General features: G+C 40.2%; 1 protein-coding gene across 13 annotated transcripts in view; it reads left to right on the top strand.

The window, feature by feature from the left end:
- foxp1b (forkhead box P1b) overlaps positions 1-5,337 on the top strand; it is a 206,943-nt gene extending 201,606 nt beyond the window's left edge. For all 13 annotated transcript variants that reach the window (XM_064968881.1, XM_064968880.1, XM_064968874.1 and 10 more), the window contains one exon: positions 702-5,337. In XM_064968881.1, coding sequence (XP_064824953.1) covers positions 702-840 — 139 coding nt within the window. In that variant the 3' untranslated portion in view covers positions 841-5,337. The remainder of the gene's footprint in view (positions 1-701) is intronic.
- The last annotated feature ends 7,439 nt before the right edge of the window (positions 5,338-12,776 follow it).

The following is a 12,776-nucleotide window of genomic DNA, read 5'->3' as shown; positions in this document are numbered from 1 at the left end:
ATGTTTTGCCTTGTTTACAACTGACAGCGTTATTATTCTCGTAAGGGCTCTGTTTCTTATCACAGTGTTGTGTTGAGTGTGCCTTTCTGCTCTGCTCTCGCGCCTTCCTGCCAGCGCTTTTCTTCTCTTATTGACACTTGGGTGAAAATATGCATTAATTTTGGAGTTTAAAGCATGTATAGCGGTGTCTGGTCGCTGTGTTTGCTTGAAGTTGATTAATGATAGAAGCCGGCTCGGGGTCATCCTCTGGAGACCCGCCTCGCAGGTTGTGCATGTTAACGAGTAGGAAGGGGAACACACAGCACGCCACTGATCCACCGCCACCAGGAGGCTGACAAACCCCCCACTCGCTCCCTCCGCAGAGTCCATTCTTCTCTCTCCCCGTCGCACGTTGTTAATCTTCCTCATTTATCAATTCTAAGTGAATACCCAGTTGTCAGCTGCTATGAAAATAAAGCCTGCCGGTTTCCTGGGATTGGAATACCTCAAAGGAAGGTGAAATTATCATCAAGCCCAGCCCAGTGAGGCCCCTCTCAGAGATTCATTAGAGCCATTAATTTGTTTTTGTCTCTAATTTCTGAATCAATACATGTCTGTGATTCTGTTTTTGCGAGAGAATGAAAGGTTCAACAAGGGTTTAACCAGATAAAGATGAACTAACTGGACCATCCCCTGTCTGTTTGTGTTCTGTTTCCACGCAGGCATCACATTAAAGAGGAACCGTTGGACCCGGAGGACCACGAAGGCCCCCTCTCCCTTGTGATGACGGCCAACCACAGTCCAGATTTCGGTCACCACAGAGATTACGATGACGACCAGGGCCACGATGACATGCTGTAAGGCCAGGCCCCCAGAGGCAGAACTAACCTTAGTCATCTGTGAGATGCCACGACGTCACAGATAACAGATACAAGACTGCAGTCTCAGCCCTCTGATGACAGCTATCAAATGTTTCCAATTGACTTTTAGTGCCATTAAATACATAGTGAAAAACACAAGAACGAGAATACGTCTCACTTGGGAGTATTTTTGATTTATATCTACTTTTTGGTTTAAGTGAACGGAAAAAAAAGACATTTCTACTCAACATGCGTTGGATGGACATGTTTGGTACTGGGGACTTCTTGGTTAGTGTGGTGATTTCAAATCCAGGATGGACTTGGACCTGCACTGTGCAGCCAGTATGGACTGCATGCAGCCCACTCAACCACACTGAGCACGGACTGCTGAGGGGTTCTCTGTCTTTTTCTCTCTCTCTCTCTCACACACACACACACACACACACACACACACACACACACACACACACACACACACACACACACACACACACACACACACACACACACACACACACACACACACACACACACACACACACACACACGTCCATAAACTTAAGAGATATTGACTGACATTTAATTTACACTGTGTGTGTGTGTGTGTATATTTTGTTCATTGTCACTGCCTTCAAAACTTCATTGGTTTGCTTCCATCTAGGGTGGGAGGGATGTTTTGTGGTGTGTTTTGAGGGTGAGGGGTTTAAAATCTAAATGTATGTCTTTTTCATTGTACAATGCTCTTTATCGCTTTTGATTTCTTTAACTGATCAGACCTCATGCCCGTGCTGTGGAGATTCTGTATGGTCAGCACTTGATGAATGCTTATATGATTTCCTTTCATGTTGTCTCCATGTTGTTGTTTTTTACATGAAGCAGAATGTCAAAATACCAAGTAGTATTTTTCTGTCATTTATTCCACATGCTTCAGAATGCCACCTCCCTGACATGTAGCCCCCCCCCCCCCCATCCCCCCATCCCCCCAAGCTCATGAAGTCCATCTGCAATGCACTACTCGTAATGAAGGCTCTCTCCACGCATCAATGAAGTTTAATTTAAGATGGGAATGAATGACAGAGAAATCATGCAGGTTATGATTTATCCTCATGAAATGATGTCTGAGAACAGCCCTTCACAGCAGTGCATGTTAGCTGCATCCACATATCTGATCATTCGCAAGCTCCCAGTTTTAGAAAGAAAATGAAATGCCAGGTGTGCAGGACAAAGATGATATTTTAGACCAGATAGTTGTGATTCCCGAAGACAACTGTCATCGTAGATCAAACGTGTCTAGTTTTCCACACTGTCATTTCACTCATGGAGGGATTGTTTGGCCAGGCTTGACAATATCAAAGTGCATTCCCTATAGTTGTCATGTTTTTTACCATATGCATGACCAGTTGGCTCTCTCAGTTCTGAGTGATTATTAATAATTACACACATCAGATTAAATATTAATGTCCTTAATTTCGGGATAATCCCAAAACGGGCAATAAGACCTGATCATTGCTTCATTCCGGTATTTGTCAGCCATGTTACGGCCCCAGACGCCCACCCTTCCACAAGCGAACTGATGATCTGGTACAGTCGGTAGTCAACATCAGCAGAACCCAATGACCAAGTCAGACTAGTGGTGTAGGCCCTGCGATAGAGTGAATGGGATTGATGCAGGGACTGTGGCGCTGTGAGGCTGAACACAAATGGGCTTGATCCTAGGTTTGGTATATTGATATGAAACGGAATATGCTCGGTCAAAGACTGACTTTTTAAAGACTGCAACCACTTTGCATTTTTATTTATTATTATTAGTTCCGTTTTTAGTTTTACTTTTGTATTTAGTTGTTGATGTGTCGGATATCTTGTTCTGTGACTACCAAAGATAAACTACAAAGTAAAAACGATGTTCTCTGTTTCATGCAATAGCAGATAAGGCCAAATATCCTCCATTCTCTCACATTGGATGTGACAGGATCTATTGATGGAGTATAGTCTCAGCTTTGTCAAGCCAATGGCTCATTGATTAGAGAGGGTGCTCCTCAAGCAGTCCGGACTGTCATCACCTTTAAAGCCAAAGGGTTGTCATGACGAGTACAGTAGCTGCAGGACTTTGCAGTGGCCAAAACCTCAAGGGAGATGCAGAGTCAGACAAACATTATGACCAAATTAGGGGTCTTTGGACCAATGAGAGGGAAAGGGATCACTCTGTCCATCTATCAGCAGCAGATTACTGTGCAACATAAGGGGGTGGATAAATGGAGATGATGATAATACCAATGCTGATTTACCAGTAGACAGGAGAGCTTTGCAGAGAACAATGTGAAAAAGGATTCTTTACTTCAACTGGACCACACAATGATTAAATATTTTGTTTGTTTTTTATTCTTTATGAATTTGTACCCTTTCCAACGATTGTATGCCACTCTTTAGTGAGTCCTGCTATCTTGACGGGATTCTACTGTTCTCTGTTAACATTGGCACGGCTTTATGATTGTGTTTAGTTTCTGTCAACGTATTACTTTTTATATTAAAAAACACTCCTGTCAACTAATAAGCTGGGTACAAGGTACTTTATGGCAGTTATTTGAACATTTCATCATGCATTTCCTATTACTAATGAAAAGGGCAATCTGTGGTTTTCAGAAAATGTATTTAATATCCAATAGCAGGCAGCTGTGGGATGGGTCAGTAACAGCCGGACTGGGATCGTGAGAACAACTCGATCTCATCCAAAGCCAGTCTTTTGCTGATTTGCTTGGTATTCTAAAGGGGGAAAAGCTGGTAGATTAGAGCATTCTCAGCATGTGTAGCTTGACATTACTAAAGATAACAGCATGAGAAAAATTGTTAGTACACAGACCTCAGTTCAAACCTATAGGGAATGATTAAATTAAGAGAGAAAAAATGTGTTTCACTCAGTTGCATTTAGTTGTATGTCTTGCATGTGTAGTCTAAAACTGTAGTGAGTGAAAAAATATTTTTTAAAAGGCAAAAAAAAAAAATGATAAGAATACAACATTTGAGCTTGTTTATCTTGAGGGTCTCGCATCCTTTTTGCAAAATCAATCCAAACCTCAGGCCTTTTTTCATGAAGAAATCACCTAACTTTATTTGATCCCCTTTTTCACAGTCTATTGTCAGTCGCTTGGTCGTGGGCTTTACAACAGTAGGTTGTTAGTATAGCGCCTTGTGTCTTTTTCTTGTTGTTTTCTTTGCTTGTTTCTTTCAAAGATCAAAAAATTACATGTGTGTTATTCTTTTTGCTTTATCACAACTGCTTTGTGTTAGCTATAAAAAAAGCTTTGAAATATTGCTGTATGTATTGGAATAGCAAACTGTACTGCAAATGTATTTTACTTAGTAATCCTTGCTTTAAAACGTCATACATGCAGACATCTGTGCGAGATGGGCGGGGCAGGGTGGGGGATTATCCCAGATTTTGGATTTTAAACTGTAAAATAGAAAACAGACTTTTTCTCTGTTATCATTGACCTAAGGATTTTGTACAGATTTTGTTCTTCCTTGTGTTAAGCTGTTTTTGATACTTCCTTTTGATGGTCCAACCACTGCCTTCTGTGGCTATATGTTAAACATTATTGCTCGGCGAAAGGGCAGACAGGTATATTTCCTCTACAAGACTGAGGTATCTTGCATGACTAATTCCAGGGTCACAGAGATGAGAAATAATAGTTAAGTGGTCAGTAATAGTATAAGGGTGTATCAATCTAATGATATTTTATATGAAACTAATAGGAAAAATAAGAAAAATATGCAGTGCCAAGATGTAGAGTATTTGTTAAATGCTTTGTTTTTATTCCAGAGGAATCGATTAATTCATACGTACATCATCAGTGATGTCATCATCATCAGCCCATCATCATTAGGTGAAATACATACCGTTTTTTTGTTATATTTTTATCTCAACTGTTATTTTTTCATGATAAGTAAAGCCAAGCACATCAAGTAGCAGTCTTAAGTGGAGCACAAAGGTTAAAGGTTAAACGTTTGATGTGAGTCGGACTGTACTTGTCCTTGATATACTGTATGTTGAATTTTGAACAAGAAATATCAACCCAAGTCGAGTAACCTTTTGACCTTGCTGTGCTCTGTGTAGGCCGCATCAAATTCCCCCTCAAGACACTTGTGGCCATGCTAATTTGCCACGGTTCCATCAATCATGATCCACCCCACTGTCGTTCACCACTGTGTTGTACCATCATCCTCTCAACTTGTGCTTCTGGCGGAGGGAGGGAGGGAAGAGGGTACAGCAGAGCAGCTGTCACGGTGCTTTAATGCTTCAGCAGTTAGGTTAGTTTTCTGTTGAAGCTGTAGTCTGTAGTTTTCTGTTTTATTAACTAAATATTCTGCTCATCACCTCCATCATCAGTCTGTAATCTCCTCATCATTCCTGGTCTGTCTGATGCCGAGTATTCTGTTGTACAGTCAGTCTCGATAACTGACGTAAGCATTCTAAAAAATGCAATAAAATGCTGGTTGTTCACGTTTGTTTCCTGAAGTCATTTCTTACTTGGTTGAAATGGTAGGGATCTGCATACAACAAATACTGAAATCATAGTTGCCTTGTCCATGTGTACCGACGCAGCAAACAAAAAAGGCCACTTGATCATTTATTTCTTCATGTTATTTTGCCTGGGTACTTTATACTACAAAAATCTCCTCAAAGCGATTGCACCTACAGTTTACAATAATATAATAATTTTTTGATTTGTTTGTTGTTGTTGTTGTATAGGTTAGATTGTCACAGATACAGGCCTGTTTGTCACCTTCTGCATGACTTCTGAGTCTGTGATAAGGTCCACCACTATCATATCAGCCTCAACATTAAATTATCTTGTAATTAAAAATAGACAGTTAAACTGTTCTAACATCAATTTAGGTAACAGCATTTGATAAGCTATAAATTGTAACTGCATTAAAATTCCAGAAATATTAGCGATATGGATTTCTTGACGGGAATTAACGCTGATGACCAAGACTTGCTTTTTTATGACGGGAGCACAGGTCATGTTGGCCACAAAACAGGAGACAGAGATCAAGTCTAAGCACTTTTAATCTTGTGAAACAAGCAATTACAAATAGCTGCATTGATTCGTTAAAAAGCTTTAGGTGACATAAATTGTTTCTCGCTTAGCTTATTGCTCCTATACATAAATGTCACAAGTATATTATTAATTAAAGACATTGAAAGATGAGATTTAATAGAAACAATATAAAATCATGACCAATCTTTTTGCTGGCAATATATTATCTAGCATTTGGGGTCCTGAATTTCCATGTTGTATCTCCAGTAATAAACAGTACAGTTGGCTGGAGAATGATTGGATCTCTTGATAAATAATCAAAATACTGAGCTATATTGTATGCTCAAAATGGAAAAATTATATTTTATACTAATACAATTGCTCAGCGAAATAGATCTTGTTTAACAATCTCAAAAAGACAGGTGTCAAAATGATTGGATCCCCTGTTTTCAATACTTCAGCACCATCCCTGTGAGGATTACGACACTGAGCCTTTTTCTAAAATGTTTTTTTTTGAGATTGGAGAACTCATTGGGAGGGATCTTAGGTCATTCCTCCATACATAATCTTTCCAGATCTGATATCCTTTGTCTGCGCTTATGGAATGACCTCTTCAATTCAAACCACAGGTTTTCAATGGGGTTCAAGTCTGGAGACTGAGATGGCCATTGCAAAAATTTGATTTTGTGGTCAATTAACCATTTCTTTGTAGATTTGGGTTTATCTTGGGTTTATCTTGCTGCAAGAGTCAGCCTTCTGGCAGAGGCAACCAGGTTTCTGGCTTAATGTCCTGGTACTTGGTAACGTTCATGATGCCGTTGACCTTAACAAGGGCCCCTGGACAAGTGGAAGCAAAATAGCCCATATCATTAAGTCCTCTGTCCATGTCTGTGTTCTTTTGCCCATCTTAATCTTTTCTTTTTATTGGCCAGTCTGAGATATGGCTTTTTCTTTGCAACTCTGCCTAGAAGGCCAGCATCCCGGCGTCGCCTCTTCACTGTTGGCATTGAGACTGGTGTTTTGTGGGTACTATTTAAAGAAGCTGCCAGTTGAGGACTTGTGAGGCATCTGTTTCTCCAACTAGACCCTCGAATGTACTTGTCCTCTTGCACAGTTGTGCACCGGGGCCTCCCACTCCTCTTTCTATTTTGGTTAGAGCCAGTTTGCGCTGTTCTGTGAAGGGAGTGGTACACCGTGTTGGACCAGATCTTCAGTTGCTTGGCAATTTCTCATATGGAATAGCCTTCATTTCTCAGAACAAGAATAGATTGACTAATTTCAGAAGAAAGTTCTTTGTTTCTGGTCATGTTTAGCCTATAATCGAACCCACAAATGCTGATGCTCCAGATACTCAACTAGTCTAAAGTAGGCCAGTTTTATTGCTTCTTTAATCAGAACAACAGTTTTCAGCTGTGCTAACATAATTGCTAAATAGTTTTCTAATGATCAATTAGCCTTTTAAAATGATACATTTGGATTAGCTAACACAACGTGCCATTGGAACACAGGAGTGATGGTTGCTGATAACGGGCCTCTGTACGCCTATGTAGATATTCCATTAAAAATCAGCATTTTCCAGCTACAATAGTCATTTACAACATTAACAATGTCTACACTGTATTTCTGATAAATTTATGTTATTTTAATGGACAAAAATGTACTTTTCTTTCAAAAACAAGGAGATTTCTAAGTGACCCCAAACTTTTGAATGGTAGTGTGTACGTAGTGTACAAAACATCTTTCCATGACAAACTGACCAGGTGAAAGCTATGATGCATTATTGATGTCACCTGTTAAACCCACTTCAATCAGTGTAGCTGAAGGGGAGGAGACAGGTTAAAGAAGGACTTTTAAGAATGACAATTGAGACATGGATTGTGTATGTGTGCCATTCAGAGCGTGAATGGGCAAGACAAAAGATTTAAGTGGCTTTGAACGGGGTATGTTGCCGGGCGCATCAGTTTGTGTGTGTCAAGAACTGCAACGCTGCTGGGTTTTTCACACTCAACAGTTTCCCGGTTTATCAAGACTGGTTCACCACCCAAAGGACATCCAGCCAACTTGACACAACTGTTGGAAGCATTGGAGTCAACATGGGGCCAGCATCCCTGTGGATCGCTTTCGACACCTTGTCGTGTCCATGCTCAACGAATTGAGGCTGTTTTGAGGGCAAAAGGGGGTGAAACTATATTAGGAAGGTGTTCCTAATGTTTTGTACACTCAGTGTATATTAAGCATGAATAGAAATCAATAATTTAGTGTGCATCTGCATCAAATTACAGGATAGTCTTACATTGATTACATCAAAGGTTGAGTGGCGTGCTGTTGAAAAACAGCCTGACTGAGTGAGAGAAAATCTTTTTAGCCCAACAATGTTGTGGTGCTCATCCATCAACATGCATCTGCTGTGGTGAGAAAACACCATATTAAATCAAACCACTAATCATTCATTTCACTTTTTCAAAATAATGAATCAGATTATGGGCTTTGCTGTGTTGTGATACTGTAGGCTCCAGCGCTCCTTATAGAACAGTAGGCTCCATTCATCAATCAGCAAGACAAATTAAGCAATTATTTACTGTACCAGACAAAAGTTTGGACACGCCTCGTCAGTCGAGGGTTTTTCTTTATTTGTACTATTTTCTACATTGTAGAATAATAGTGAAGACATCAAAACTATGAAATAACACACATGGAATCATGTAGTAAAAGTGTTAAACAAATCAAAATATATTTTACATTTTAGATTCTTCAAAATAGCCACCCTTTGCCTCGATGACAGCTTTGCACACTCTTGGCATTCTCTCAACCAGCTTCATACATTTTTTAACACTTTTTTTTGCTTACTACATGAATCCATATGTGTTCTTTCATAGTTTTGATGTCTTCACTATACTTCACTACAAATAAATAAAAACCCTTGAATGAGTAGGTGTGTCCAAACGTTTGACTGGTATCGAATATTGTATGACAATATGAACAATCATTGTATGAATATGATAGGGTTAAAAAATATATATATATATTGGATGAAACCCTACAATACATAGACATATCTGGTCATCATTGTCATACATTTTAGTTATTGTAGTCTACAGGCAAGTTTTTTGCAAATCAGATTCAAATCTTTTCTTTTTCCAGCATTCTGAACAGCCAAAAAGCGACATCGAATCAGATATTTCAAGCCACATTTCAAACAACATCTGAAATCAGATACAAATCTGATTCCTGGCAATGTGACTTGTGTCTGAACAGTCAAATCGGATTTATTTGCCCCTCAAGTGGTTTTCAGACAGTCAATAGACTACTTCAAAATGGAGATGGCCTCAATGGCGCTACCCACGTGCTCACAAAAGCCATAGTGCGACAGATCCAAAGATGAATCCTCTATCATTCTCTATGGTCTGAACACACACAAATCCGATTTGGTCAGGTAACTTGCTGTTTGGACAGTCAGTATTCCAAAACGGATTTGAAAAACAAAACTGATTTGAGAATGAAGGCCTGCAGTGTGAACAAAGCTGACTAGAGTTGTATGGAGATATTCTATGACTAGAGCCAAACCAACCTCAGGGAAACCCAATGAGCCGATTAGCCAGTCGTCCTATTTACTTCTATTGGATTTCACTAACAGAACTTGATTCCTGCTCCTCATTTCATTCTAATTAAAGCATGGCAGAGCAACAGCAATCCACACAAGAGCTTTACCTAAATAGCCAAAGCTGGCACATTCCCAATATTGCAGTGTGTGGCAATTAGCAGCCCTGCAGTATTTGCTATTCATGGTTTGATGTAAAAACTTGTTTATTAAGATGGGCTGGAGGCGCTGGTGTGCAATAGACCTGCCTGTAATTAGATACCAATTATTTGTCTGTTTCTGATATTGTAAACTGGCACTTACCACATCAGTTAAATTGACACACTGCGCTGCTTGGTTTACTCTGTAATTAAAACATGTTCTGTTAATTAGATGATGACCACTTTATTCCAGGGCTCTTGTGTTTGGGCTTTTCTGTAGCGGCACTGTTTGGATCATGAGTTGCCAGACGCTTCGCTAATCAGCCCTTGTTTTGTTTCAATTACCACCTGCTGTTCAAAAGGCATGCCTGGATGCCCCTCCCCCAGTCTAAACAAGGCTGGGCCTGCATGGCTCCCAGCCCCAACAGTACACATATTAATACTCGCCTGGCTTTCTTCTTCATTAGGAGCCATATCTAGGTTTCAAAGAGAGTCCAAGCAATTAAAAGGGAAGTTAGGAAGAGCAGGGCTGATGTAAGAATAAAGGTACTTATCACATCAGTTATAGCACTCCTCTGTGTGTAGCCAACACTAATTACTCCTGTTGAGTAAATAGCAAAGTGCCTTGGATGTCTCCTTGTATTCTATACACCATTACAGAGGAGGGGGAACTGTTGTGCGTTATAATACTGGCATGAAAAGAAAAACGTGAGTACTGGAGTGTAACCTTGTGTGATAGTGAATGATGGGGCGTGCTTTTGTACATTTTTATCAAGTAGTTTGCCAAATACGTAGCGTATCTCAGATGGTTTGGGGTCTCCTAGAATTAGCATGAATCAGCCCGGTAAAGCAAGCTCACCTCACCCATCACCTTATTGTGTTCCAGTGGCTTTCCATGACCTCTTAACACAGAAACTGCAAAGAAGAAACGTATCGTCAAAGTCAGGCCTAATTTGCATAGATGTACCCGACAACTGCGTAGGGAGTTTTGTAGATAGATTAGATGTATGAAATGTTTGTATAATATTGTTACTAAACCATCCTACAATCATACTGTTAAGTTGCCTATATCAGTGTACTGGGACCCCTGGGGATACTTGGCCTAACCACAGGGGGTACTTGAGAAGACTCATGAGACCATAGGCCTCATGGTAAAATGCACGTGAGGTGGTACTTCAGGGGTACTTAAGGCAGAGCTAAATGTACTTCGTGGTACAGTTACCGAAAAAGGTTGGGTTACCACTGGTCTATACTACAGCAAGTCAATAAGACTTTGGTTAGTTGCACCTTTTGGTTTTTGCCTAGGCACTACACAGCTAATTAAAATCATCAAAGCTTGATGATGAGTTGATTGTTAGAGTCAGCTGGGTAGTGCTAGGCCAAAAAAAACAAAATGTGCACACCTTGGGGTCCCCAGGACTGAGTTTGCGAAACATCGCGCTAGGACATACAATAAGAAGAAGAAGTAGGAGGGCATCTGAAAATTGCATCATTATATGCGACTGTGGTATTAATTACAGGTATCTGTATTCTTCCCTTTGTCTAAACCCCATGACCAAATAAGAAAAGAAAGGCACCCAAACAAGCAGTCAAACTCTATTAAGATGCATTTTTTGTCATGTTCCAATATTCAACATTAAGCAGTGTTCTTGAGTTTGAATAATTGAAGAGATGCAAAACAACATGAATAATTACAATTCCCTCTCCCGCTTTATGTCACAATGAATTAATGGATGACACCAAGTTGTTGTTTGAATTTGGATGTCAAAAATTCTCGAGAATTTTATGTGTTGATGCCGACCTGGTCACAAAGGAACACTAACATAGACAATTCCATGGAGAGACATGCAGTTGAAGTTGGAAGTTTACATACACCTTAGCCAAATACATTTAAACTCAGTTTTCCACAATTCCTGACATTTAATCCTAGTAAAAATTCCCTGTTTTGGGTCAGATAGGGTCACTACTACTTATTTTAAGAATGTGAAATGTCAGAATAATAGTAGAGAATGATTTGTTTCAGCTTTTATTTCTTTCATCACATTCCCAGTGGGTCAGAAGTTTACATGCACTCAATTAGTATTTGGAAGCATTGCCTTAAAATTGTTTAACTTGGGTCAAACATTTCAGGTAGACTTCCACAAGCTTCCCTCAATAAATTGGGTGAATTTTGGCCCATTCCTCCTGACAGAGCTGGTGTAACTGAGTCAGGTTTGTAGGCCTCCTTGCTCACACACACATTTTCAGTTCTGCCCACAAAATCTCTATCGGAATGAGGTCAGGGCTTTGTGATGGCCACTCCAATACCTTGACTTTGTTGTCCTTATGCCATTTTGCCACAACTTTCAAAGTATGCTTGGGGTCATTGTCCATTTGGAAGACCCATTTGCGACCAAGCTTTAACTTCATGACTGATGTCTTGAGATGTTGCTTCAATATATCCACATAATGTTATTTCCTCATGATGCCATCTATTTTGTGAAGTGCACCAGTCCCTCCTGCAGCAAGGCACCCCCACAACATGATGCTGCCACCCCCGTGCTTCACGGTTGGGATGGTGTTTTTCGGCTTACAAGCCTCCCCCATAACGATGGTCATTATGGTCAAACAGTTCTATTTTTGTTTCATCAGACCAAAGGACCAATAAAGTACGATCTTTGTCCCCATGTGCAGTTGCAAACTGTAGTCTGGCTTTTTTATGGCAGTTTTGGAGCAATTGCCTTTCAGGTTATGTCAATATAGGACTCGTTTTACTGTGGATATAGATACCTGTGTACCTGTTTCCTCCAGCATCTTCACAAGGTCCTTTCCTGTTGTTCTGGGATTGATTTCCACTTTTCGCACCAAAGTACGTTCATCTCTAGGAGACAGAACGCTTCTCCTTCCTGAGCGGCATGATGGCTGTGTGGTCCCATGGTATATATACTTGCATACTATTGTTTGGACAGATGTGTGGTACCTTCAGACGTTTGTAAATGGCTCCCAAGGATGAACCAGACTTGTGGAGGTCTACAATTTTCTTTCTGAGTTATTGGTTGATTTCTTTTGATTTTCCCATGTCGTCAAGCAAAGAGGAACTGAGTTTGAAGGTCGGCCTTGAGATACATCCACAGGTACACCTCCAATTGACTCAAATGATGTCAATTAGCCTAACAGAAGC

This window comes from Oncorhynchus masou, chromosome 6 (assembly GCF_036934945.1).
Source record: "Oncorhynchus masou masou isolate Uvic2021 chromosome 6, UVic_Omas_1.1, whole genome shotgun sequence".
Taxonomy (NCBI): domain Eukaryota; kingdom Metazoa; phylum Chordata; class Actinopteri; order Salmoniformes; family Salmonidae; genus Oncorhynchus; species Oncorhynchus masou.
This window is presented reverse-complemented; position numbering and strand designations above follow the sequence as displayed.